This window comes from Mustela erminea, chromosome 13 (genome assembly GCF_009829155.1).
Source record: "Mustela erminea isolate mMusErm1 chromosome 13, mMusErm1.Pri, whole genome shotgun sequence".
Lineage (NCBI taxonomy): Eukaryota > Metazoa > Chordata > Mammalia > Carnivora > Mustelidae > Mustela > Mustela erminea.
The window spans coordinates 17,545,843-17,573,117 of record NC_045626.1 but is presented as its reverse complement, the minus strand read 5'-3'; the positions used below and the strand labels follow the sequence as shown (position 1 = coordinate 17,573,117).

At 44.1% G+C, this 27,275-nt stretch overlaps 1 protein-coding gene and 1 long non-coding RNA gene across 7 annotated transcripts in view; one reads left to right on the top strand and one right to left on the bottom strand.

Annotated features, from left to right (window-relative positions):
• The first annotated feature begins 1,222 nt into the window (after positions 1-1,222).
• LOC116571331 lies at positions 1,223-27,257 on the top strand. Of its 6 annotated transcripts, none has more exons than XR_004277843.1 (7): positions 1,223-1,381; positions 8,311-8,388; positions 8,502-8,627; positions 19,410-19,509; positions 25,725-25,849; positions 26,046-26,126; positions 26,276-26,515. It is a non-coding gene; the product is annotated as an uncharacterized LOC116571331 (long non-coding RNA). The 6 variants fall into 6 exon arrangements; XR_004277844.1 differs by lacking the exon at positions 1,223-1,381 and adding an exon at positions 5,707-5,742; XR_004277847.1 differs by lacking the exons at positions 1,223-1,381; positions 26,276-26,515 and adding an exon at positions 27,188-27,257 and having other exon boundaries at positions 5,749-8,388.
• ATP8B1 (ATPase phospholipid transporting 8B1) overlaps positions 11,109-27,275 on the bottom strand; it is a 122,870-nt gene continuing 106,703 nt past the window's right edge. The window contains exons 20-28 of the mRNA XM_032309129.1: positions 26,512-26,587; positions 23,234-23,366; positions 22,552-22,840; positions 18,595-18,818; positions 17,386-17,469; positions 16,373-16,618; positions 15,914-16,052; positions 13,450-13,580; positions 11,109-12,528 (exon numbers count right to left, since the gene is read on the bottom strand). Of these exons, the coding sequence (XP_032165020.1) occupies positions 12,304-12,528; positions 13,450-13,580; positions 15,914-16,052; positions 16,373-16,618; positions 17,386-17,469; positions 18,595-18,818; positions 22,552-22,840; positions 23,234-23,366; positions 26,512-26,587 (1,547 nt within the window). The 3' untranslated portion in view covers positions 11,109-12,303. The remainder of the gene's footprint in view (positions 12,529-13,449; positions 13,581-15,913; positions 16,053-16,372; positions 16,619-17,385; positions 17,470-18,594; positions 18,819-22,551; positions 22,841-23,233; positions 23,367-26,511; positions 26,588-27,275) is intronic.

Sequence of the window (27,275 nt, the reverse complement as noted above, 5' to 3'; positions counted from 1 at the left end):
ATCAGAGAGAGAGCAAGCTGTATTGGTTACCTATTGCTGTATAATAAATCACCTCAAACTTCAAACAACATTTGGCTTTTCGCGTTGTCTGTGGACCAGGAACTTGGGTCTCTCAAAAGGTGACAATCCAGGTGTGGGCTGGAACTGCCGGCCTCATATTTTAAGACTCTGAAGTCTCACCTGGGATGCATCCTCTATCACGCTCACTCAGCTGAGTGTTGGGCTCAGTTCTTTGCCACGGGGGCCTCGCCATCAGGCAGCGAGCTTCATCAGAGCAGGCAAACAAGACGGAAGCCACAGTCATTTGTAACCTATTCTCAGAAGTGACATCCCTAACCTTCACTGTATGCTGCTTTATTGGAATCCTGTCACCTGGTCCAGCCTACACTCAAAGAAAGGGTTTTACACCAGCACATGCCTATTAGGCCATCTTAGAAAGCTGCCTTCCCAAACTGCGGTGCCTCTTGTCACCTGATTAGTGAGGTGACATTTCATCATTTCTACTTACTGTTTTGGTCACATGGACCAACCCTCGTACAACATGGGAGAGGACTACACAGCGGTGAAAACCAGGAGGTGAGACTCAGTGGAAACCATCCTAGGGGCTGCTTGCCACCAGCTGGATGAAGTTCTCCTCTTCACCCTGTCCTGGGCCCCCAGAGGCTGACTGATGGGGACTGCATCAACGTGCTGTCTTCTGGTCAAATACAGCTAGAGGGGAGCACAGCAGGAGAGCAAGAGGGAGGACAGTAAGCTCGGGGTACTTATTCGCCCAGCTGCCTTGCCACAGGTTGGCTGCATCAGTCAGGCGGCACTAAGAAACCTCATCTGGACTGTCCTTCATGCACTGTTTGGCTGACAGTCTCAAGGAAGCAGAACTTTCCTTGCAGTGTCACGTAAAGGGGTCACTTCCAAGAACAAACTGAATGAATGAAATGAAATGAAATGAAAATGGATGGCATTGCTCTTCTGTCTCCTCACCCGACTCTGGCCAGCTGGGGCCGCCCCCTTCTCGTGGTCCTCGACTGTCGGTCTCCGCGCCCACTCAGGGTTGTCCCAGTCTGGGCTGACTCCCACTTCTCTCCAGTCTCTACATGCGAGTCTAAGTCTTAACGCTGTGATGGCCCTCATGGGCCACCGTAGCCGACAGCCTGTTTGAACTGAGGGCGCGCGACGCTGGCACCGCCATGTCGTCTCCGGCCATTTCCGCCTCTCGCTCACCTGGTCCTGCCTCGTGGCTCCACCCATTACCTCCAGGTGTGGGAGGACGCGCTTCCTTCAGGGTACGATCTCGGTGCAAACCCTCAAGTGTCTATAGTGTACTCTTGTGCACCTAGCGATTTGCTCCTCAAAGGAGTCTCCGGAGAGAGCAAACATTGCTGTAAGCACCTTTGAGGCTCCTTTACCTGTCCTCAAGCCGGGAACGGCGGCAGGGAGGGAGGGGAGGCCCAGGGTTTTGGTAATTAGCGAGTGATCGAGCAATCCAAAAATCTCAATCCTGTTTAAAACCGGCTCGAAACTGCAAAGAAAAAGTGGGAGTGATTACGATGAAACTTCAGTTTAAGCAATTGTAAACGTAACTTTCCTTTTGTTGTCAAGTTTAAGCGCTTAGGTTTGCTCGTTCGTTTATTTTAGTGATTTCCAGGCTTCATGTTTGGGAACTGCCCGTTTATAAGCACCGAATCTATATTCTCTCCCTTAAAAAAGAAAAAAGAAAAAAAAAAAAAAAAAGGAAAAGTCATTCTAAAGCCCTGCTAGACGCTTTCCTGTAAGGAAGTGAATGATGAAAACTCAGCAGCTGGGGCTCTAAAACCATAGGATACATACAGAGGATACCAGACTCTTCTGTTCTGCTTCAGTGACCCTGACCAGGTTCCTTCACATCCCTGAGCCACAGATTTTTCCACCTTAAAATGATAATCTGGAAAGGTTGTTATGAGATCAAGTATACAAAATGCCTAGTAGATGGTTGGCATCCAGTAAGCCTTCTGTGTTAGGTTAGAAATGGTATTAATAATCACTGTTAATCTCTTGTTTCATGATTCTGCACGATTCACATCTTCAAGCCTTCGACCAACCTGCTGAGGCTTTCCCCGCACACCTGCCCCATTTCCACATTCACTCCCTCCCTCTTCATTTCCTGGAAGTCTCAGGAATTCAGGATTCAGCACGTCTCCGAATCTGCAGGCCCTTCTCACTGCCTCACCTCTCAGCAAATGACTTTGTTTCTTGCTTCAGGCTGTTGAATAGGAGCTCTGGGCTTGTCCTCCCTTACTGCCCTCCAACTTCCCTATTCAACACCTACTTATGCTGTCCTTCGAGGACAATGCACTAGTGTCCTCTCTCCTGACAACTCCTTTGCGGGTTTCCCGGGTCTCCACAGCTCCCCAGGCTAATCTCCATTCCAGCCCAGGAGAATACTTAAAAAAATAAACCCAACCATTTTTATTTTCCGTTGGCAACCTTCCATGATTTCCTTTTGCTCTCAGGATCCCCGCCATGTGCCCATGCAGACTCACCAGGCTGTGTATGGTCCAGCCTACCGTTTCTTCCTAAAAGTACAGTTAGCATCAGCTTGGGCTAGTTTCTTCACTGATTGTCTTGGGTATGATGGGAACTTGGGATGGCGTTTAAGAAAGGTGAAGACAGGGGTGCGTGGCTGGCTTAGTGGCTTAAGCCTCTGCCCTCAGCTCAGGTCATGATCTCCGGGTCCTTGGATAGAGCCCTTGGGCTCTCTGCTCAGCAGGAGTCTGCCTCCCCCATCTCTCTCTACCTGCCTCTCTACTTGTGATCTCTCTGTCAAATAAATAAAATCTCTTAAAAAAAAAAAAAACTTAAAAAAAATGGATGTTGAATTTTATCAAATGCTCTTTTTCATCTACTGGGATGATTGTATGATTTTCATCATTTATTTTGTTAATGTGCTATATCACATTGATTTGTGGGTGCTGTATCACCTTTGCATCCCTGGAATAAATCCCACCTGACCATTGTGTATAGCCCTTTTAATGTGTTCTTGAATTTTGTTTGCCTGTATTTTATTGAGGATTTTTGCATCTATGTTCATCAAGTATATTGACCTGTAATTTTCTTTTCTTGTAGTATAGTCCTTTGGCTTGCTATCAGGGTAATGCTGGCCTCATAAAATGAATGTGGAAGTATTCTTTCTCTTCTGATTTTTGAAAGAGTTTTAGAAGGTTGGCATTATTTGGTAGAATTCACCAGTGAAGCTCTCTGGTCCTGGACTTTTGTTGGTTGGGAGGTTTTTTGATTACTGCTCCAGTCTCCTTACTAGTAAATTGGTCTGTTTAACTCTTCTGTTTCTTCAGTCTTGTAGGCTTTAGGTTTCTAGGAATTTGTCCATTTCTTCTGGGTTGTTCAATTTGTTGGAGTATAAGTTTCACAGTATTCTGTTATCATTTGTATTTCTGCGGCACCACTTTTTTCTTGGTGTGTCTAAAGATTTGTAAATTTTATATATCTTTTCAAAAACAGCTTTTTTTTTTTTAAGATTTTATTTATTTGAGAGATAGTGCATGTATTCGTGGGGTGAAGGACAGAGAAAGAATCAGACTCCCTGTTGAGCAGGGAGCCTAATGCTGGGCTGAATCCCAGGACATGGGGATCATGACCTGAGCCAAAGGCAGAGGTTAACTGTCTGAGCCACCCAGGCACCCCAAAACTAGCTTAGTTTCATTGATCTTTTTCCCTTTGCTTTTTTAGTCTTCATTTCATTTATCTTTGCTTTGACCTTTGTGTTTGTTTTCTTTTTTAAAGATTTTATTTATTTATTTGACAGAGATCACAAGTAGGCAGAGAGGCAGGCAGAGAGAGAGGAGGAAGCAGGCTCTCCGCTCTGGGATCATGACCTGAGCCGAAGGCAGAGGCTTTAACCCACTGAGCCACCCAGGTGCCCTGACCTTTGTTTTTGTATTTGTTTTTTCCTTCTACTGAGTTTGGGCTCTGTTCCTCGTTTTCTGGTTCTGTGGTGTGTGAAGTTAGGTGTTTTTGTTTTGTTTTGGTTTGGTTTGAGATTTTTCTTGTTTCTTGCGGTAATCGTTTATTGCTCTGCACTTCCCTCCTAGAACTGCTTTTGTTGCATCCCATGGGTTTTGATATTTGTATTTTCATTTGTCTCAAGGCACTTTTTATTTCACTTTTGATATTTTTTTTGACTCATTGGTTGTTCAGTAGCATATTGTGTAATGTGCATATATTTGTGAATTTTCCAGTCTTTTTTTTTTTAAGATTTTATTTATTTATTTGATAGATCACAAGTAGGCAGAGAAGCAGGCAGAGAGGGAGGAGGAAGCAGGCTCCCCACAGAGCAGAGAGCCCAATGCAGGGCTCCATCCCAGGACCCTGGGATCATGACCCAAGGAAGGCAGAGGCTTTAACCCACTGAGCCACCCAGGCGCCCCCAATCGTCTTCTTGTAATAGGTGTCTTGTTTCATCCATTGTGGTCAGAAAAGATGCTTGGTATGATTTAAACCTTCTGAAATTTATTAAGACTTGTTTTGTGGCCTAATATGTAATCTCCTGAATAATGTTATTTGTGCACTTGAGAAGAATGTATATTCTGTTGTTTTTGGATGGAATGTTCTATATATATTTGTTATATCTGTCTGGTCTAATGGAATTTTTAGAGCCAGTGTTTCCTTATTGATTTTCTGTCTGGATGATCTATCCATTGATGAAACTGGGGTATTAAAATACTGAAATATTTTTGTGTTGCTGGTTATTTCTCTCATTATGTCTGTTAATATTTGATTTATATATTTTGTTGCTACTATTTTTGGATGCATATATATTTACAAATGCTATGTGCTTTGGGTGGGTGATCCTTTTATCATTATGTAATGACCTTCTTTGTCTCTAATTATAGCCCTGGTTTTAAAGTCTATATTACATGATGTAATTAGAGCCACCCCGCTTTCTTTCTGTTTCCATTTGCAGGGACTGTTTTTCTGTCCCCTCACTTTTAGTCTGCATGTGTCCTTCTATCTGAAGTGAATCTTTTTAGCATATAGATGGGTCTTGTCTTTTACCCATTCAGCCACTCTTTGTCTTTTGATTAAAGAATTTAGTTCTTTTACATTTGAAGTAGTGTGTGTCAACGATAGCTTTTTGCTTTGTGGTTACTGTGAAGCTTACACTTAACTTAGTAACAGTGTATTTTAAGTTGATAATAACATAAGTTTGAATACCTTTTATTTATTTATTTTTTAAGATTTTATTTATTTATTTGACAGAGAGAGAGAGATCACTAGTAGGCAGAGAGAGGGGGAAGCAGGCTCACTGCTGAGCAGAAAGCCTGATGCGGGGCTTGATCCCAGGACCCTGAGATCATGACCTGAGCCGAAGGCAGAGGCTTAATCAACTGAGCCACCCAGTTGCCCCACTATATAAGCTTTTTAAAAATATCAATCCACCACCTTTATATTAGATTCTGAATTTCACTGTATATTTTCCTTCACTAGTGAGATTTTATACTTTTGTGTTTTCCTGTTACTAATTAGCACCCTCCCATTTCAGCTTATAGAAGTACCTTTAAGCTTTTTTTTTTTTTTAATATTTTATTTACTTACTTGGCAGAGAGATCGATCACAAGTAGGCAGAGAGGCGGGGAAAGCAGGCTCCCCGCTGAGCAGGGAGCTCGATGCCCCGCTTGAGGCGCGGTTTAATCCCAGGATCCCGAGACCAACCTGAGCTGAAGGCAGAGGCTTAACCGAGCCACCCAGGTGCCCCCACTTTAAGCTTTCTTCTAAGACCCCTGTGGTGGTGATGAATTCCTTTTTGCTTTTGCTTGTCTGAAAATCTCTTTATCATTCCTGAAATTCTGAATTGAAACACTGTGGGGCACTGTAATTCTTAGTTGAAAGTTTGGAAGGTTTTTTTCCTTTCATTACTTTGAGCATATCCTGACACTCCCTTCTGGTCTGCAAAGCTTCTCCAGAAAATCTGTTGATTGTCTAATGGGGGGAATCTCTTTTACATAACAAATTGTTTTTCTCTTGATGCTTTTAAAATTCTTTCCTGTCTTTAACTTTTGAGATTTTAATTATAATGTGCCTTGGTTTGAGTCTCTTCAGGTTCTTATTTGGAACTCTCAGGGCTTCCTGGATCTGGATGTCTGTTTCCTTCCCCAAGTTAGAGAAATTTCAGCTAGCTGTTCTTTCTTCACGTGAGCTTTCTGCCCCTTTCCTCCTTCCTCTGGAACCTTGTAATGCACATGTTGGACTGTTGGATGTTGTTTCATAAGCCCTATAAGTTACCTACTTTTTTACACTAGGGTTGGGTTTTTTGTTTGCTTGCTTGTTTTTGCTGCTCTGATTGGGTGAGTTCTGTGCTCTGTATTGGAGTTTACTTGTCCTTTCTTCTTCTTCGTCTAGTTTACTGTTGAACCTCTCTGGTTATTTTTCAGCTCATTGATTATATCTGCTAGCTGCCTCACAGAGGAGGCTCTACGTCAGCACCTAGATTCAGGCTGATTGTAAGACCCCTAGGGCAGCACCTTACAAATACATACAGTCCTACAGGACAGCAAGCATTAAGTTCCAGGGGCTACCTACGCTGGGCACCTTGGAAGTGTCTCCTGAGTGTCAGTCACAAAAATTGGGGTGCCAGACAACTGTATGAGTTCCTTTCTGGAGGATACCAGCAGTCTGAAGGAAGGCGGGTGGAGTGCACAGGTGGGCATCTCCTGACTTCTGTCCCAGTACAGCATCTTAGAAGCTCGCTCCCTAGGTGTTCGTCAAACCAAAAGCCTGCCCCTCGGGCCAGAGCTCCAGGACCAGCAAATAGTCCTTTATCACAGAGAGTGGGGGGCGGGGGTTGGTGTTAGCCGGTGTGTGGTGTGTGTGTGTGGTGTCCTGGAGTTTGTAGTAGGCCACAGTTGGCCTCCCCACCTGTTACAGTCCAGTGGGCCACAGGAATGCAGATCCTGCGGGCTACCAGAGCTAGGTGGTGAAGGGCCGTCCACTGGGTGGTAACTGTCCACAGCAGTCAAGGCCTCGGACATAGAAACTGGTACCAGACCCGTATACACACTGCCTCCTGGGCGATGCTGGCACGCTAGAGCGTGGCAGAAGGAGAACACAAAGCTAGTCCTCTGAGGTCTTTGGAAAGGCTCACAGACGGCCCTCAGATGTGTGCTGGCTTAGAAGTCTAGCCTCTGACGTAGCTGTGGAGATGAGCTCGTGGGCCTCTTTCACAGGAAAACTAGGCTCGTCAGACTTGCCTATGGCTGTGCTCTGGGAATGGTAGCAGTTAAAAACTCGTTTCTCTGTTGGTTACAGTCATGTGTGACCTGTGCTAAGCAATCTAGAGGTGTCACCTCGTAGCACCTGCGAAAATTGGGGCACCAGGTGAGGGTATAAACTCCTTTCTGGGAGATACGGACTCTAGGTGTGTGCCAAACCAGAGGCCTGCCCCTTTGGGCCCATGCTGCCGGACAAGCACATCACAGAGAGCCTGGGTGTTTATTTCGGTCTGCTGGCTGTGCAGGACCCTGGCAGCCAGCCGAGATCTTGTATCTGATTGATATAGTCGTGCGGGTCCCCGGCATGCAGGCCCTGCTTGCCCCCAGAGCCAGGCGATCAAGGGGTGTCCACTGGATGGGTGCTTGCAAAAACTGGGGTGCCAGGTGTAAAAATGGTATGAGAGGCAATGAAAAGCTCTCCTCTGAGAGATACTGGTGCTCTGGAAGGCAGCGGCGGGGGCAGTGTGAAGGTGGTGCCGAGATTAACCAAATGTCCACTGGCCTCCATCCTTGGAGAGTACCCAGCAGTCCCCCAGATGTGTTAAGTGAGACGCCTGCCTCTCAAGCCGATGCTTTTAAGAGCAGAAAGCCTCTTTGATGTCAAGTCTGGCTGCTCCTGTGCTGGGCTGTAGTGTGAGGGAGAAGCCAGGGGCCTGAGGCCGGTCCGAGCCATTTCTCAGTTTGCTCGCTAGCCTTTCAGGCCTCATGCATGCAATCCTCATTGGTTTCCAAAGCTCTAAGTTTTAGGGCCTTATTTCTCAGGCGTGGGTCTTAAAAGTTGGGCTTCCCGATATGGGGTTCAATGCTGGCGGTGGGATTTTCAGCAAGACTGCTTCTCTGCCTTGCCTCCCCACCTTGGTGTGGGGGGTTTGCCCCACATTACGAGTCCCTCTGCTTTTGTTTCTGTTTTCGGAGGAAATCACTCCAGATGTAGCTGTGGATCTGGTGTGTCCATGGAAGGGAGTGAGTTCAGAATCTGCCTTATGTCTCCATCTTGAACTGGCCTTATTCCTTTTAATGGCTAAATTATATTCCGTTATCTCCATAGCCCACATTTTGTGTATCCACTCCGCTGATGGACGTTGAGGTGGTTCTGCCCTTGTTGGATGTTGTGAGTGGTGCTGCGGTGAGCATTCACCTACAAATATTTGAGTGCCTGTGTTCAAGATTTTGCAGTGTGTGTATATGTATACACTTCGGAGAATTGCTGTTAATATGGTAATTCTGTTTAACTTCCAGAGGAACCGCCAGACTGTTTCAGCAGTGGTTGCAGCGTTTCACGTTCCCACCAGCAGACAATGAGGGTTCCGGTTTCTCCACAGTCCTTGTGAACACGTATTCCCCGCCCCATCCCTGGCCTTTTAGGTAAGCTCCATTCCCGACATGGGGCTTGAACTCACAATCCCGAGAACGAGAGTCCCGCGCTCTACTGACTGAGACAGCCACGCACCCTTCCTTTTCTACTGATAGTCATCCTAGTGGATGTGACGTGGTATCTCATTGTGGTTTTGATTTGCATTTCCCTGAGGACTAATGTTGTTGAGGATGTTTTCATACACTTTTTGGCCACTTACAGATCTTCTTCAAAGAAATGTCAATTTAAGTCAAGAAGTCATTTTTACAGTGTTTTCTGATAGGCCTTTTTGTAATTACAAATGCACCAGATGTTTTATTGTAGCCATAACTTTTTTTTTTTTTTAAAGATTTTATTTATTTGACAGAGAGAGACACAATGAGAGAGGGAACACAAGCAGGGGGAATGGGAGAGTGAGAAGCAGACTTCCTGCTGAGCAGGGAGCCCGATGCGGGACTCAGTCCCAGGACCCTGGGATTATGACCTGAGCTGAAGGCAGACACTTAACGTCTGAGCCACCCAGGTGCCCCCTGTAGCCTTAACAGTCTAGCAGATTCTGACGGGACTGTTAGAAGCTGTCTTATGGGACGCCTGGGTGGCTCAGTTGGTTAAGCAGCTGCCTTCTGCTCGGGTTATGATCCCAGCGTCCCGGGATTGGGTCCCACATCCGGCTCCTTGCTCAGCAGGGAGCCTGCTTCTCCCTCTGCCTCTGCCTGCCATTCTGTCTGCCCGTGCTCTCTCTCTCTCCCTCTCTCTGACAAATAAATAAAAATCTTCAAAAAAAAAAAAAAAAGCTGTCTTATAATTTTCCCAAGTTTCACTTACATCACATGAAGGCAACAACTGCTAAAATACAGAGTCCGTTGGAGCACATTTGGTTTTGCTATCACATTGGAGTCCCTTAAGAACTACTTTATCCTCGTTGGATATCATTACTGAATAGTTTCAGGTATTGATTGTCAGTAAGAACCTTTAGGTGGTGCTCTTTGATTAAAAACATGTTCCTCGGGTGCCTGGGTGGCTCAGTTGGTTAAAGCCTCTGCCTTCAGCTCAGGTCGTGGTCCCAGGGTCCTAAGATCAAGTGCCGCATTGGGCTGTCTGCTCAGTGAGCCTGCTTCCCCTCCTCTCTCTCTGCCTGCCTCCCTGCTTGCTTGTGATCTCTGCCTGTCAAGTAAATTAAAAAAACAACAACAACAACAAAAAACACATATGCACAAATATATTCCTCAACCCCTTTAAATACAGTAGGGCATCCTAGGGGGAAAAGTGCCCCCCCCCCACACCTTTTAAGGGACTATATCCAATGTCTGCTCAGAACTTTTTCTTATACAATTTTTCTTGCAGAGTCTGATCTGCCCTATGTCCTTTCACCCCATTTCGAAAGGATTGCTCTGATACAGACATGAAGTTCTGCTCCTGAAGCCAGCTGTCAATTGTGGAATAGCAAAAAGGGGGGGTCCTAATTTTCCACCTTAGAAAGCACCCAGGCTGAGGGGCTTTCTCATCACCTGCTGTCTGTTTTGCCTCCCAGACAAGTCCCCCACGGATGTTACTCTACAGAGAACCTCTGTCTCTGTGGCATAGTCCTGGGGTGCCTGGGTGGCTCCATCTGTCAGGAATCCAACTCTTGATTTTGGCTCAGGTCCTGAACTCAGGGTCCTGGGATACAGCCCTGCATTGGGCGGCGCTGAATCTGCTTCAGATCCCCCCCACCCCCAACTTAGACCCATGCTCTCTCTGGAAAAAGTCTGTGGCATAGTCCCATTTCTTTGGTGGGTCACAGTTTTCCATAGTGTCCCGGAGCGACCTGTCCATCCTGTAGCCGGCCGGTCATGCTCCGCCCTCCCCCAGCCTCAAGCCTCAGGTCCTCTTCTCACTGCTCTCCTGCCTCTCAACGCCTTAATTTCCCTTTGATCATTTACTCACTTCCCAGCCCCTACTTTTGGTCAAAGGTTACCTTTGCTTTTATTCTACCTTCAGAATTGAGGTCATTTTTTAAAAACTGCGCCTTACCTGAGTATCCAAAGATGCACCCTGTCTGGACACAGTTGCCCTTGCCGATTATTAATCCGCATCCGCCGGCCTTTTACAGTCTGAGGACCTCTTCTCTCCCATCTCTGCTAAGACGTAGCACCTGCCCCAACTTTTATTTCTCACTGCAAGAGGACCCATGTGTTTCTTTAGCAACCTTGCAGGCCTTAGCTCCTGTCATATCCCCTACTTAAAAGATACTTTCCAAAGATTTTACTAAAGCATTTATTTTTTAAACAAAAATATACATTAAATCTCAGATTTACAGAATATAGAAATAATTTATCCAAAGCAATTTGCATTTTAAAATTGTTAATATTGCACCCAACAGTGTAAGTCTTTGACACATTTGCATTGTCGACTTTTCCCACAATTCACAAAACAGGAGAGAAAACTGAGAATTATACAAGCAAACTTTGCTTTACCAAACAAAAGAAAAAACAATTTAGTTTTTTTTTTTAAATTTATAAGATAAAGTTGTAAACTTCCAGAAATTTACTTCCATAGGATAAAGACCCATACATTCTTTCATCATACCTAGAAAACGAACTATATACATGTTGTGATTTTCTTATAGGAACTCAAAGGGGACAGATATTGGGAACATTCACAGCCTAATGGTAAAGAACAGAATTATTGAAAACATTTCTGTATCTTCATTAGAATATGGAAACTGATGTGTGAAAAACACAGAATGAGAAAAGCCTCTAGAAAAATAACTTTTGACTCTCTGAGGATAGTTTCCATAATTGCTTAAAATTAATTTTAATTTTTGAAGGTACACTGTTAGTCTTAAAAATGTGGCTGCCAACAGCTTTTTCTTTGAAGACATAAGACAAGTGAAAACACGAGGCCTCTGTACAAGTCCTTATAAAATACATATATAGGCAGGTATAGAGTTTGCTTTTCAAAAGAAAGCTTTACCCAAAAAAAATCACAATTTATCACTGATGCCCTTAGTTTTCAAGGACTTTTTTAAAAAGCCCATAAATATTTAAACACATCTTTTAAAAATTAAAGTAGGGAAGGAAGTGGCTAAAATAATATGGAAAGTAAGAGTAAACGTACATGATGCACACTTTTAACCTGGTAGTAATCTTAGCAGATGGAAGGCTTGTACTTATGAAATGTGAAGTGGTTTCCTTGAGCTATTAAACAAATATGAGAAGAGGAAACCACGCAGTTCATTATCAACTCTGAAAAAGTCATCGGACCACTTTGCTTCCAGGTGATGAACATTCATGAATTTTTTTGTCCTTGCCATTATAAATACAAGATCTTTGTTAAAAAGGTAGCCTATGGGGAAGAAAGCAGCCTCTGGAAATTCGTGTTGAAGGTCCCAGACGGGATGATCTAAATGTGATTTTCCGAGTACCATCTGAATTGAAATAAAAGACAGTTCCTAATTCTGTTGTCCTAGATGGAGACTGGATTAACAGGTTCCCTTTGAATCATAAAGAACACAGGTGAATAACAGGACCTGGGAAGGTATCCTTCGCTATTGCAACAGTCCGGCAGCCCAAGCAGCTTGTGATGAAGGTGGTGGTCTTTAACATCCTTGTGACAAATTCAGGGTTTTCTTGTCTTAAAAAAAGTCCTGAGAATCTTTCCATAAAAAAATAGACACTTGTACCCGGCGTTGGGGGGGCAGGCGCGTCAGCTCTCCACGGTCCGCCGGTACTCGGCGGTGCCCTCGGCGATGATGGCATCCAGCGGGGAGCGCTTCTTGCGGATGCTGCGCCCGGAGGAGATGAGGTCGGCGTAGCCCCGCTGGTGCGAGAAGGCGTAGGCGGAGCGGCGGGAGGACACGCCCCGGCGGAACACGTGCTGCCGCCGCTTCCACTGCTCCTCGGCTTTCAAGCGCTTGCGGTGCTTCTGAATCTGCGGGCGGCAGAGACACGGAGGTGTGGGACGGCGTGGGACGGAGGGGGACCGGGCGGGCGCTAACCTGGATGTGGGCCAAGCTGTCTCCTGGAGGGCGGCGGCCCGGGCCGCCTCTGATAGAGGTTACGGGCATTCCCGAGGTCTCCCAGCCAGAAAGCGGGAGCCGCAAATGCCACTCGCCTACGCTACTGGATGGCGCTCCCAGGAGCAGGACCCGGGACTTGCCTCACTCAGCACCGGCCAGGACCCGCCACATGACCGGGTCTGGCCCCAGAGGCCTGCCGGGAGTGGGCGAGGGCCCCTCATGCCCCATTCCGGGGCTCCTGAGGAAGCTTCTGGCTTCCTGTGGCCAGTGAGGTGTCGGGAGATGCCCAGAACTGCAGCAGCCAAGCCCCAGCTCCAAGCTGAAGCTCTAGCAAGGACAGCAGAGGGGAGCGATGGAAAGAACCCCAGTCTTTTTCTAACAGACATTAAGGCGCTCAGTCCCCTTAGATGACTTAAGGTGCTCAGTCCCCCAAGCCTGCTAGTCAGTGTGCGAGCTGAAGGGGTGCATTATTTGGACAACTTGTAGCTCAGAGGATCCTGCCAGAAGAGGGGGCATTTTTCTTGAAATGAAGAAAACCCCAACCTCTTCACAGGGAAAAATGTTAGTATTATAATTGTTAAATTGAGCGGATAGACCTATGGGGTTCCTTATACTATTCTCCCTTTGATAATGTTTAAAATAAAAAGCATGCAAACAAAAATCCCAGTCCCAAAGGACTTATTTGCAAGATGGAGTTAAACAGAAGTAGTATTAAAAAATGTTCACACCAAACTTGCCAGGGATTTAGAATTTTGCAGCAAAGCTGCTTTGGGGACAGATCTTGCTTTCTGTGAGGGGCACTCAGAATGAGGAGAATACTATTTTTTCTGTACCTTATCACTTTCTGATGGCCAGATGGTCATTGACAAGAACCGTATGGCGACGACGGGCAGCAGGCACACGGCAACGGTCAAGATGATGGTCAGCCAAATGTATGGCTGTCTCAAGGCGTTGGAAGCTGTGCCTGTAAAAACATGGACAGTGAATCCCAAGGGTCCTTCGTCCTCAGGGCAGAGTGAACATTCCTTAAGCCTTAAATGATTGTCTGTGGTAAACTTTCACAGATTGGCCTCCCCAGAACATCCCGTCACTGCTGAAGGAATGAACATTTTAATAACGGGACTAAGCAGAGCGCCTGGGTGGCTCAGTTGCTAAGCATCTGCCTTCAGCTCAGGTCATGGTCCCAGAGTCCTGGGATTGAGCCCCGCATCAGGCTCCCTGTTGGGCAGGAAGCCTGCTTCTCCCTCTGCCACTCCCCCTGCTTATATTCCTTCTCTCGCTGTCTCTGTGTCAAATAAATAAAATCTTGGGGCGCCTGGGTGGCTCAGTGGGTTAAAGCCTCTGCCTTCGGCTCAGGTCATGATCTCAGGGTCCTGGGATCGAGCCCCAAATCGTGCTCTCTGTTCAGCAGGGAGCCTGCTTCCTCCTATCTCTCTGCCTGCCTCTCTGCCTACTTGTGATCTCTGTCAAATAAATAAATAAAATCTCAATAAATAAATAAATAACATCTTTTTAAAAATAGGGCTAGGCAAAGCAAAATGAGGAAGGCAAGTGTACATCACTGAACAACTAAATAAGGAAAAAAAGTGTTTGTTGACATTGCATTAAGTAGAAATGCAAAGTTAGGCCATCTATACTAATACGTTTTTCCAGGAATTTACTTTCCAATTTATAGTTTGAAACTCCAAGTAACAGTAGCAACTTGCCCTGCCATTAGTATGACAGCCCTTATGGCGGGTGTTTCATACAGGTCATGCCATTTAATTACCTCTGAGGGATGAAGAGTAACCTTCTTGCCACACAAGGAAATTGAGTTGTGGAGAAGTAAAGATTTCCCGGGGTAACAACTAGCCGTGGCAACTCCTAAATTAAACCCTATATCCATCTGACTAGAGCCTTGCTTTTTCCATTGCAGTTCAGCAGCAAATTTATGTCAGAGAAAGTAATAATTCATACAACTAGATAATCATATGTAACTACCCAGTTTTATAATTAACATCCCTTACAGCCAAATCTATCACAGTGTTCCCTGTACTTACACTGTAAGATTATAAAAGTAGTGGCCTTAATTTTTTAAATGTGTTTTTACACTGCTAAATAAAAAACACACCCTCCCTTTGGGAATATTTTAAGTAATGGGGTACTAATAAGCTTTTTAAAACAGAGTCGGTGAAGAGAAACAATCATCAAAAAAATGACCTCAATCCCGAGTAAAGGGTTATTACCACAGCAAATGTCTTTTTATAGCTGGCCATTAAAAAAGCCCCCAAAAACAAACTAATTTTTTACAGGGAAACTAGTTTATGGGGACTTTTTTCCCCATTGTGAATCCAAGCTACTGTATTTAATAAACTAAGAAATTTGTAAATTCTAGTTCATGATATTTAAAAATTTGTCATATGTATGAAATAGTTCAAATTCATTCTAGCATTTATCATTTGTCCTATTTTATACAGCTGTAAACTTTTTCTAAACTATTTCTGTAAGTTTACTTATTGCTCTGCATACATTTTTTTTAAAGGTTTTATTTATTTATTTGACAGATCACAAGTAGGCAGAGAGGCAGGCAGACAGAAATGGGGGGAAGCAAGCTCCGAGCTGAGCAGAGAGTCCAATGCAGGGCTTGACTCCAGGACCTTGGGATCATGACCTGAGCGGAAGGCAGAGGCTTTAACCCACTGAGCCACCGAGGGGCCCTTCTGCATACATTCTTCTAATGATGTGATAGGTTTTCCACTTTTGAATTCTAAAATTTCATCATATGGGACTCATACCTTGATTAGCTACTATAATATTCTTATTAGATCTTTGAACTCTTTCCATTTTAAAAAAACAATTCAAATTGCAGTGGTATAATCTTTGTACAAATTGATTTTTCCAGAAATTGGTATGTTTTATCTTCAGGTGTTTTCCCCAAGTGGAAATCCTGGGTCCAAATGTATGAGAAGTTTTATAGTTCATTATATATTTCCAGATAGTTCTTTGGAAACATTATATTATCATGCTACTAGCATTACATGCATACTCGATTTCCCAGGAACATACCAATATTAGATTTGGAGGTGGGACCTCCTGTCTAACTGAACAGATGCAATTATATCAAATTTTTAAATTTTGCTTTTTTCCTGTCACATTATCGCCACACTCCAGCCCACCACCGTCACTCAGTTGCCAGTCAGGACATTAATTTTCACTAGCAATAACTTCCACGTCATGTTATTACTTAGAAGTTACCTTGGAGTCTAAACCAGTAACACTTTTCTATACCTTTATTTTTGGAATTTAGAAAATACCAACCTGTAAATTGAAATGCAGAGGGAAAGAGGACATGTATTCCAGCACTATGAAAGTCAAACATGATGCCAAAATAAAGAGCAATGCTTCCAAAAATGGAAAAAGCATTCACAAAAGTCCAGTAAGAAGTATCCAAGCCAATCTGTAGAAAAACCAGAGAAAAACAGAGCATTCACTTTTGGGGAGTTACCAAGGAATAAAGAATCTAAGGATTCTGAAAATAGAATTCAACAACTTAGGCATGATTTGGCTTGAATACCAAACAATCAAAAACTATCCTTGGCTCAGGCAAGAAGCAGGAAATGTGCTCGGTGTAAGGGGTGCAGACAGCATTTGCATTTTGGAAGGCGGCCGAGGCTCAGCGGGAGGGAGAGTGGGAGCCAGGTGCACGCACACACTGGTCCGTGCACAGAAACGCAGGTAACTGACGGATACTGCGAACAGTCGACTGACGCCACGTACCTGGAAGTTCACTGTTATTATGAGAGCAGAAGCAATGGTCACAGCAAAAGACTGGTAGTCTGAAGGCGCCTCTCCATCCTGTCCCACGGTTTGCAGATACGCTCCCAGAGGTATGAAGAAGAGAACCATCGATGTTAAAACTCCATGCATCAAGCTTACAAAGAACTTCTTGTAGTTGAAGAGTAAGTCTCTTTGTCCTACGACGTACAACCCAGGGAAGCGGAGGCTCAGTTTGTCACTCACATCCTTAAAGGGAAAAAACACACGGAAAATAGCTGTGCGCCATCCAGGACTCAAGAGCTCCGAGATCCATTCCAGTTTCTCTCTCACAGAGAAGTTTCAGCTTAGTTTTAGGAAGGCAAAACCTCAACAAGGTTAAGTCCTGAATGGTTACAGTGTGCAGAGACCAACCCCTTCACTTCAGTCCACCGTTATCTGCTATTTAATTAAGAAAGGGACTAGGTAGAGATCTATTAGTTTGCTCCTCAGAGAAGGAAAGCAAAAATCATGTCAAAAAAAAAATGTAGGGAGACTATTTTTACCTCTTGGGAGCATATATTCTAATTTTTTTAGAAAGTCTTTTCACATCCAAGTTGATGGGTTAATTCCAGATTATTCTTTTTATCCATTAATAACAAAGAACTGCTCCTGGATGAAATGTGGACTAATTTGGGAAACTGAACACAGGCGTTTGGAGAAAGAGTAAAACAATTTTAAAGTCACTCCTCTAGAGACAGACTATACTGTCAGGTGTCTTGACAAGAAACTCCTAGTGTCCAAAAGGGAGATAATAAACTCTCCTGTTCATGAATTCAGCCCAGGCACAGAAATCCCCTTTTGTCACTGTAGTACAGAAGTACAGCAGCTACCCTGGTCGCTCAACAACAGGACAAGAATAGGGTTTTCTTGGGAAGCCATGAAAACCAAAAGAATACACTGAAATATTCGCTTTTAACTTCTCAAACAGGGGCCCAGTCGGGCCTGAAGTGTCGGCGTCTGCACAAGGCTCCTACCTGGTCAAGCAGCCCCATGAGGAGCACGGGCAGGCTGGAGTAGAGCACGTTGTAGAGCGTGATGAACCAGTCCTCGTACGCGGTCTGTGGGGAGAAGACCGTGGCTGTGTCACCCACCAGCACCTACTGCCCAGCCAGTCCACGCGCATTCCCCTCTCCCAGAGCCTGCAGGGCCCCGGCTGTGTGTGGCCTCTGCCGGAGACACATCGGGCAGAATCCAAGAGCGCTCCACAGAAACAAACCTGCCTTCCAACATAGATGGGGCAATACACACCAAAACATGTTTTGGAAAAGGAGTCCCCTCTGTTTGACTAATGCTGGAAAATACGCTGATGCCGATCCTTTTTACATCCCTTGATTAATGAATTAGAATACGTAACACAAAAACTGGTTCAAAAAGCACGTAAGGTATCATTCAAATGTTCCTTTGCTTTGCGAGTCTCACGTTTCCATGTAAACATCACATGCAGAATGTGAATATGAAAAATGGGCTCCTGGAAGCGTAAGCAGGACCGTGCACAAACGGGTCCTCAGGGCGGCGGAGAAGAGCTGGGCTCACTCTTCGCCACCAGCTCCACACAGGCCTGTGGGCAGCAGGACGAAGGCCCTCACTGTGCTCAAGGCTGCCCCAGGCCCTCGGGTTTGGAAGCTCTTCTGATACCATCTGTCCGTGGCATCAGAAGTTTGGACAACCACAAGCACTGATTTCAGGTTCATTGTTACTAATGATATTTTTCTGCTGTTTCACCATTTCAGCATATTCTGTATGTCCCCCACTGCCATTTCAGCACTAACAAAACCAAAAATCAACAGGTAAATAGAACAGATTGATGATCATCCCAAATTTATATAATCCCTTTAGCCTATCACAGTATCATTTTATATGTTCAGCGTTGAGTAATTTGTTCTCGCTATTAATGGCAAGGTGACACAGGGGGAAAAAAAATCTAGGGTAAAGGCAAAGACACATAACAAAAGCCAGTAGGTCAGGAACAAACCCGAACTTTCTGAAGGCAAAATAAACTATTTTTTAAGGCACCAGAAACCTTTTAGAAAAGTCATCTATAATCTCAATCCATGCCTCAACTGTTGAGAGAGAGAGAGAGCATCCAAACCGCAAGCACAAAGGGGACAGGTTTTTTTCGGAAGTAGAGTTTTATTTATGGAAGGCTTCTCCTCATCAGATAACACGAATTATCATTCTGTTACCTGCGCAGAGTAGCCATTGAAGAAGGAGTACCAGAAATGGACCAGAGTGAATGCGAAGTTCTTGTAGAAGAAGTAGCGCAGGAACTTGCACATCCGTATGTAGGACCACCGGCCGTGCACCAGCAGCAGCCTCTGCAAGTAGCGGAACTGGGCAAAGGAGTAGTCGCTTGACATGACCGCCTGCATGCCTTCTTGCCCGCTTATGCCAACGCCGATGTGGGCAGCTGTGGGGCAGAGGGAGCACATACGTGAGTCCTAAGCTAATTTTAAGGTGAAACATTAAGGCGATGAACATGTTTCCACAGCAAAACACAGAAACACATTCATGAAACAATACATGTGAAAACTGCCACTCACCAGCCCCCCACCCGAGCTTCTGAACTTGATGTCTGAGATATGGGTTGCCCAAAAGAACACACGCTGGGGCCTCTAAAGGGTGTTTGTGGAAGGATCTCAGGTGGGTGGCGAATTCCATTAGGATTATCTACCCAGCTCGTCAGCCATCCTTCCCACCCACGGGGTCAAACCCAGGAGTCCGTGCAGACTGTGTCCCTGGTCTCTGTGTCCCTGGCCACCGCTGAGCCGGCTGAGGGCAGACAGGTCCTCAGCAGTGGATGCTGTACACTGGCCCTCCCAACCTCCCTGCCATCCTTGTTCTACGGGAAAGGTGGGAAACACATAAAAACCTTACAACGCTCAGACTCCCTGGCACTAGTTCTGTTTGTGAATTGGGTTCCATTGTGACGAGCCACTTAAAGTGGAAGTCGATGTGGGCTGGAGCTCAGCACCCCTTCCTTTTTTTGGCATTTCTGCAGCACAGTTCATATCCTCTCTCCAGCTGCCTGGATGTTGACAGACAAAAGCTGCTCAACGGAAAAGCCCTTCACAGGAGCCTCAAAGCTAGAAGCTCCTCCGGTAAGTGACTAAGATGTTAGAGACTCGTGCTAGCACCTGCTTTCTTCCATCCATCCAGAGCTTTTCATGAGCACCTGGTCCCTTGTATTAATCACTTCCTGCTTAAAGTACCAGCGGGGTCTGGTTCTTGTACTAACCTTGACTGAAAACCCAAGCTGGGGCGATCAGTGTCGCTTTCACAATTTGGAATTAAGATTTGGGCGTTATTTGTCTTTGGAATTTTAACCTGTACATTCTTGAGTTGTGGGAGATTTTATATATATATATATATATATATGTATATATATATATATGTGTGTGTGTATATATATATATATATATATATGTATATGTGTATATATATATATTTTTCCCCCCTCCTGAGGGGCAGAGAAGTGAAGAAGTCTAGAAAGAGGGAGAAACCAGAAGCTGGGGTCCTCGTGCAGTTCCAGGTCCTGGTTCTAGCATCTTTCTGAGGCCTGGCTTCTTGGGAGGCACAAAATATCTTTTTTTTTTTTTTTTTAAAAATTTGGGACAGAGAGCGCAGGAATGCAGAGGAGAGGCAAAGGGAGAAGCAGACTCCCCACTGAGTGGGGGAGCCCGACGTGGGCTTGATCCCAGGACCCTGGGATCACAATCTGAGCTGAAGGCAGACACTTAACCAACTAAGCCCCCGCGCAGGTGCCCCCATCTTTTTTATCTTTTTAAAATAAATATCTTTTTGTCTTGAGCTTACTTTAGTTGTTCTCTAATATTTGCAATCAAAAGTATTTTAACAAAGATAATATTAAACTTTCAGCATTTAATTATGGCCCGCCATGACCTTAAGAGGCACAGTTTTTTCCTGGGGAAGGTTCCAGAATGGATAAAAATGAAAGTCAAATTTTTATCTGTTTTTCCAAAAGTTGAATTATGAACTTTATCTAGGTCTTAAAAGGCATGGAAGTAAAGATGTACTGACATCAATTAGAGAACATGTGTTGGAGAACACAATGTATTTTTGCTTAGACCTGAGAGCGACTGCCAACTCGGGAGGTTTCCAACTGAAAGACGCTCCCAAAATCCTGCCATGGTGGCAGAATACAAGGTCCGGCAAATTCAAAGCAACACAGTGACTTGGCCAAACCTAAGTTTTAAGCAGCCCTTTGCAATTCTAAAAAATAGAATAAATTGCATGTCTCAGTCAATATTTATGATTTCTTTCAAAACACATAAATAATTCTCATGACTAGTCATGGTTGCCAAACTGCCCTTTCCTCCCAAACCGTGGCCTTCTTTCCTGAACAAGCAACAAGGGGAAATATGCAGAGGTCCTGGGGCCAGGGAGGAGGAATGCCGGCCGCAGGCCCTGATGTCCAGCCCCGCCTTTTTGCTGAGCGCACCAAGGACAGTATGTGAAACGAACACGGCCACAGCTCACAGGGGATTCAAGGCAACTGAACAGATGTACTTTGTAAGGCCACACTTTTTTTCCCCCTATTATCTAAATATAGCCACCTGGATTTTCCTGAAGCTTCAAAAATGGAATTTCAGATGCCTCATGGGTAGGCTGCTTCATAGCAGTTTAACAAACCCGTCATGTCCTCACGCTTTTCTGCCTCTGTCTCCCCTCTCATGCTGCTTGTTCCTTCTTAGGGTGTTAGATCTTCTTAGGGCACCAGCCAGCAGACCTCTTCCAGCCCAAGAGAGGGAGAGAGGGCGGGCAGCCCTGGAGAGTCCTTGCATCCATATGGCGGGTTTCAATTCCCTCCACGTCCACTGGGCTACACTACTAAACGTGGAGCATGCTAACAAATGGCCAGATTTTTGGACATTTAAATTTCACTGTACTTCCTTCTAAGCAAATATCATTTCTGCATACTATTTTTTATGCAGACGAAAGTGATGCCAGTTTTTCTAAAGTACCAAAAGGCACTATCAGTACTTGGACTTCTGAGGAGACCTGCGTTTCTTTGATTTTCATCCCAAATGGAAAATGAACTAGAACCGGCTGTAGGGGCAAGAAATTGATAGCATTTGGAGCAAGAAAGCCAGTCCTATGCTAGGGTGAACACATGCAGAACACACTGGAGACGAATGACAACTAGCGGTGGCCACAGACATACACATGATAAAGAAGACATACGTCACATAGCTGACTCCTGCTGAGGAAGATAAAGTTGGAATATTCTTAGTATAGATCGAGAAGGAGGAGGAGGAGACTCTAAGAAAAGAAAAAGACATGAATTACAAAATAGCCTGAATTAAGCCTAGTTATACATTATGCAGTTAAAGTAGCCAGCATAACAGGACATGTGTGGTCATATAACAAACGGTTCATCTTAATCATACCACAAAACTGGAGAGGACATCAAAGATAATATTGTTTTTTAAAACCAACCCAGGATTCAGACATGTTGATGAGGGTTTGGTTCTGCACACTTTACTACGAGCACAATGTATTTCTGCATGATAGGACTCGGTTCTTCAATTTTGAAGACCTAGGGTTCTCCAACCAGTGAAACGACCCTTGACCCTCTTCTAGGAAGGTCAGGAGGCTCGTGAGAGTATGTTGGAGCTTTGCTTCAGTGCCACGTATGTCACCCTGGTCACCCAGTTTGCCAAGGGCAAGAAGAAAGCCCTAGAAAAAGATGCTCAGAGGGAAAAAAAAAATGCTCTCAAAATCCAAGAGAATTCACTGCAAGCTCGGCAGAGATTTTTGCAAAACTATTAAATAGCAGGATTTTTTTTAATAAGCCTTAAGGAAATACGGAAAAGTAGCAAGAGAAGGAAAACAAATCCACACGTATGTAAAAGAGGGCAACAAATAAGGCTCAGTTCCCCCATCTGGAACTCCTCTTCCACTTGGCACTTCCCAAGTGGCACTGTCCTCCCTGCTCTCTCCTACTGGGTAGCCAGAGCTTGCTGAGGGCAGGGTCATGCGGAAAGGCCTTTGTCAGGCATCTTCTTTATGAAAGCCTAAGCAGCGACAGTCAGAAAGACTACCCCCCCCCGCCCCCCAAACATCCCTGCCATTGCTTCTCTCTGGCAGCTCCAGTGGCACCGGCTGTGGGCAAGACTCACTTTTGATCATGTTTACATCGTTGGCCCCATCTCCGATCGCCAGCGTGATGGCCTTCTTGTACCTCTTCACCAGGTCCACCACCATCGCCTTCTGCTTGGGGGTGACCCGGCAGCAGATGACCGCGCTGCACTCGCAGGCCAGGTCGACGAAGTTCTTCTGCCGCTGCTCTTTCCTAGCTTCCAGACGCCGCTTACTCTGCGTCCGCATGCGACGTTCTTCTTCTGTCCTTGGGAACTTCAGCTTCAGAATCTTACTTCTCTTGGTCTTTTTCTCCAGAAGAATCTCATTCTGGGTGGAATCAGAGGATTACAACCATTTGCGTTTTTATATCAAGAGTGTCATTCCCAAGACCTTAATCATGTGATGGTTCTTGGGTTACATCATGGATGATACTGTTTTGACTATAAAACCTATTTACTATAAAATTTAGAAAATACAAAAATGTACAAAGAAGAAAATTAAAATGACCCATTGATTGATGAGGCAGGGATAACCACTATTAGCAGTGTGATATGATTCCCTTTGTAGATCATATATTAATTCTCAAACGGGAAATTTCCCATTCATTTGCAGGCTAACAGATTTTTAGGTTGGCAGTTAATATGGGAAACGATCTCAAATCAGTCCACAATGAACTGCTTTAGTTTAATCCAGAGGTACAGATACAGTAATTATACGTACCAGCCAAGAACCAGTGATTATCAAGGCACGGTTTTCACCAGATGGAAAAAAAGGTTCATGCACCGGGGGTACAAATTTTGCATAGACGCCACCTCTATTCCTCTGGTTTTCCATCCTTGTGTGAAGAAGAGCACTGGGGGGAAAGAAATTTAAGTGTTTTAAGAGTACAAGACTGTAAACCGACCCTTGACTGTGAGATATTTTGGATAAATAATCTTTTTAAAACTGTGATTTAAAAAACACACAAAATTTATCATAACTATTTCTACTACGTATACAGTTCAGTAGAATTAAGTATATTCACTTGGCTTTGTAACCAATCTCCAGAACCTTTTCATCTTTCAAAACTGAAAACTCTATATCAATTAACGAACTCCGCATTTCCCCCTTCCCTGGTCCCTACTACTTTATTTCTGTTTCTGTGAATTTGACCACTCTAGATAACTCCTATAAGTGAATCATATGGTATTTGGGTTTTGTTTTGTTTTGTTTTTGCAATTGGCTTATTTCACTGTCCTCAAGGTTCATTCCTATTGTAGCACATGTTAGAATTTCTTTCCTCTTTAAGACTATCCCATTGCATGGCTATACTACATTTTGTTTATCCATTCATCCCTCCATCAATGGGAACTTGGGTTGCTTCTACTTTTGGCTATTGTCACTAGTGCCGCTATGGACTTGGGTATGAAAATCTCTCTTTGAGTTCTGGCTTTCAATTCTTTGCGATATATATCCACAAGCAGGACTGCTGGATCATACGGTAATTCTATTTGTGATTTTTCTGAGGAATCATGATACTGTTTTCCATAGTAGCTGCACCACTTTATTTCCTACCAATAGTGCACAAGGGTTCTAATTCTCACATGCTTGCCCACATTTGTTATTTTTTGCTTGTTGTTGTTTTTAGGTTTTTTTGTTATTATTGTTGTTGTTTTAAAGATTTTATTTAAAAGAGAGATATGGAGATAGTGAGAGAGGGCACAGGCAGGGAGAAGAGAAGAGAATCAGGCTCTCTGATGAGCAGGGAGCCCGACGTGGGGCTCGATCCCAGGGCCCTGGGATCATGACCTGAGTCGAAGGCAGACGCTTAACTGACTGAGCCACCCAGGCACCCTGCCTTGTTTTTGTTTTAATAGGAGCCATCCTAAAAGGGTATATACCATGACAGCTTATGCTGGCTTTAATTTGCATTTCCCTAATGTTTAGTGATGTTGAGCATCATTTCATATGCTTGGTGGCCATTGGTATATCCTCTTTGGAGAAAAGTCTATTCAAGTCCTTTACCCATTTTTAAATCCAATGACATAATCTCATTAAGTCTTAATTCCTCCCTCTGTGGGGCACCATGTGCTTGGTGCTTTGTTATCTGCCAAAGACAGCTCACGGAAGACACAGCTGAAAATGTGTTCACAAGCAATGGGAGAGGGCAGGCAATCTTGATCTGAATTTTAATACCTGGTGTGAACCCCCGGTGTATCATAAACAGTGGCTACTAGTTGGCAAGAAGCAGCTTACTCCCACATAAAATTATGTTTGCTTCTGAGAAATTCTCAGTGCTTTATATCAACAAGTAATCGAGAAGACCACATATACTACATTCATGTGCAAGAAAAATGAGTTATGGAGTTTAGGAGTGGAAGGGTCCACAAAGATCTCACCCAGACTCTTCCTTTACAAGTAAGAGACATGAGGTGATTGACCTGCACCAAAATGATAGGAAAATGGCAATGAAAACTCAGGTCTCCTTACTCTCAGGCCAGAGCTTTCCTCATGACACACACACAGCCACTGTTCTCCACCTTAGCACTACTATGTCTCGGGGCCGGGGACTTCTCTGTTGTGTGTGGCTGTCCGTTGTGTCATCGGATGTTCAGCAGCATCCCTGGCCCCTACCCTGCCCCCCGCATTATGACAACTAAAGATGTCTCCGGACATTGCCAAATGTTCCCTGGAAGGCAGAATCACCCCCGGTTGAGAACCAGTACCCTAGAGGATTAGGTATCTATTACCTTTTTTTCTACATTAACTATTCATTTTCAAGTTGAAATTAAGGAGTTATCAAGACAAATCACTAAAAGGCTGGAAGAGAAAAAACGGGAAGTTCCCCATCCAAACCATTATATAGGAATCACCCTTTCAGGAAGCATCTACAGAGAAAGATGGAGTCATCCCTCTAGGAAGTAAACCTAACTAACAGCAGGCTCACAAAATTTGCTACTTGCATAGATTTTTACCTTCTAATTTAGCTCAGGGCCCAATTTTCAACACTTGAGAAAGAGAGACCCAAACTCTATTAAGGCCCCCATCTATGAGAAATACCATCTGGCCATTAGCCAAATCACTTGAAACCAGGAAACTTCTTACGTAAACGTATTAGTATTTATTTGTCTATCCCTATTTTTTTTAAAGCTAAAAACACAAAGAGGCACGGTTTCTGCAAACAGAACTGATCTATTTAGATGTTAGAGCTACCCGATTTTGTCTAATTTAGCCTAGTGCCCAGTATCCTGGAACAGCTCGCAAAAGCTCCAGCACCATCATTAGAAAGAAGACGAACCACAACCATCAACTCCCTCATCATCTCATCACTTCTCGGCCTTTGGGCTAAGCTCAAGCGTAAGTCCCTCCTCATCCTACCAGACTAGGCACGTGTGTCTGCCCACAGCTTCTGGCCTTAGGACAGTCTGGGGGAGGTACTATAAGGAAATGATTTGAGAAATAAATATAGCTGTCAAGATAGCACCGCCCAAGAACTTGTGCAACACACTCTCAGCTTTTTAACAGGACACGGCTCTTCCTGATGCCTTTCCAGGTCCGCTGTGCCCCTGGGTTCTCAAGGGTTCAGGAGAAGCTATGCTTTGAAGTATCCCACGCCATCCAGACAAGTCTAGAGGTACATCTCATCCAAGCAAAATTGTGGCATTCTTTCCTTCTGTATTTCTTTCAAAATTAAAATTCTTAGAAAAGGCAGCACATGGAGAGAATTCAGATTAATTGGCTATTAACATCTTGATCTCTTTTTTCTTGTTTTTTGGTCAGCAGGTAAGCACGGAGGACTCCCCAAGGAATGGAGAGAAATGGCCCCTGAAAGAGTAAATAAAGGCCCCAAGCTCCCCTAACTCTAAAGTCTGCACAAAATAAGGTCAAATCATGATAACTTGGAACTACCTGGGTTCTCCTGCTTCATTTAAATGTGAGGAAAGCTGTCTGAGGGGACAGTCAACTCCCATTTCTCGCCATCTGCCATGTCTACTGCCTCTAGTTTTGCCTTTACTTACTTTATATCTTCCCCATAGCAGATAGTGGTGTCTTCAGTCAGAAGTTCACACGCAAATCCTATATTTTCAGCAGTTTCTACAACAGAAAAATATTAAGTGAAGGTATGAGTTGTAGTGAGTGCTGTGTATTATGTAAGAGTGATGAATCACAGACCTGTATCCCTGAAACAGGTATATAATATATAACATTATATGTTGATAAAAAATAAAAATACAAAAAAAATCTAAAAATAAATAAAATTTAAAAATTAAGTGTTGTTCCAATTGATGAATGATGGACTTTAGCTAGTAATGAGACTTTTTTTCAAGTCATGAAATAGATTCAAGCCAGTATGCTCTTTTTTCTGTGATTAAAATAAGTGAAGCCACTTATTTTTTATAACTTTTCAGTTATAAAAAGAACTGTATCATCAAACACATGAACTGGTTATTTAATAAATCAGTGTTCACTGGAATACTAAGCAGTCAGTTCCTGTGGTTTAATCATTCTGTTATAGAAGAAAAGAAAAGATAACTATTTCCACAAACCTTTACACAGGGCTCCTACTGCAGATCCCCCCCCTTTTTTCCATTACCACCCATTGTTATGTGTTTAAGGTCAGGACTTCCCTTAGCTTATCAGAGTGTGTAACCCATTAACAACGTAAGGTAAGAGAAATTATCCAATTTTCCGCAGGAGGCTTGTGGAGTAAGGAAGCCATGCCAAACAACTCCTGGTTGAGCTCTGGATTTAAAAGATAAGATCAGGGACGCCTGGGTGGCTC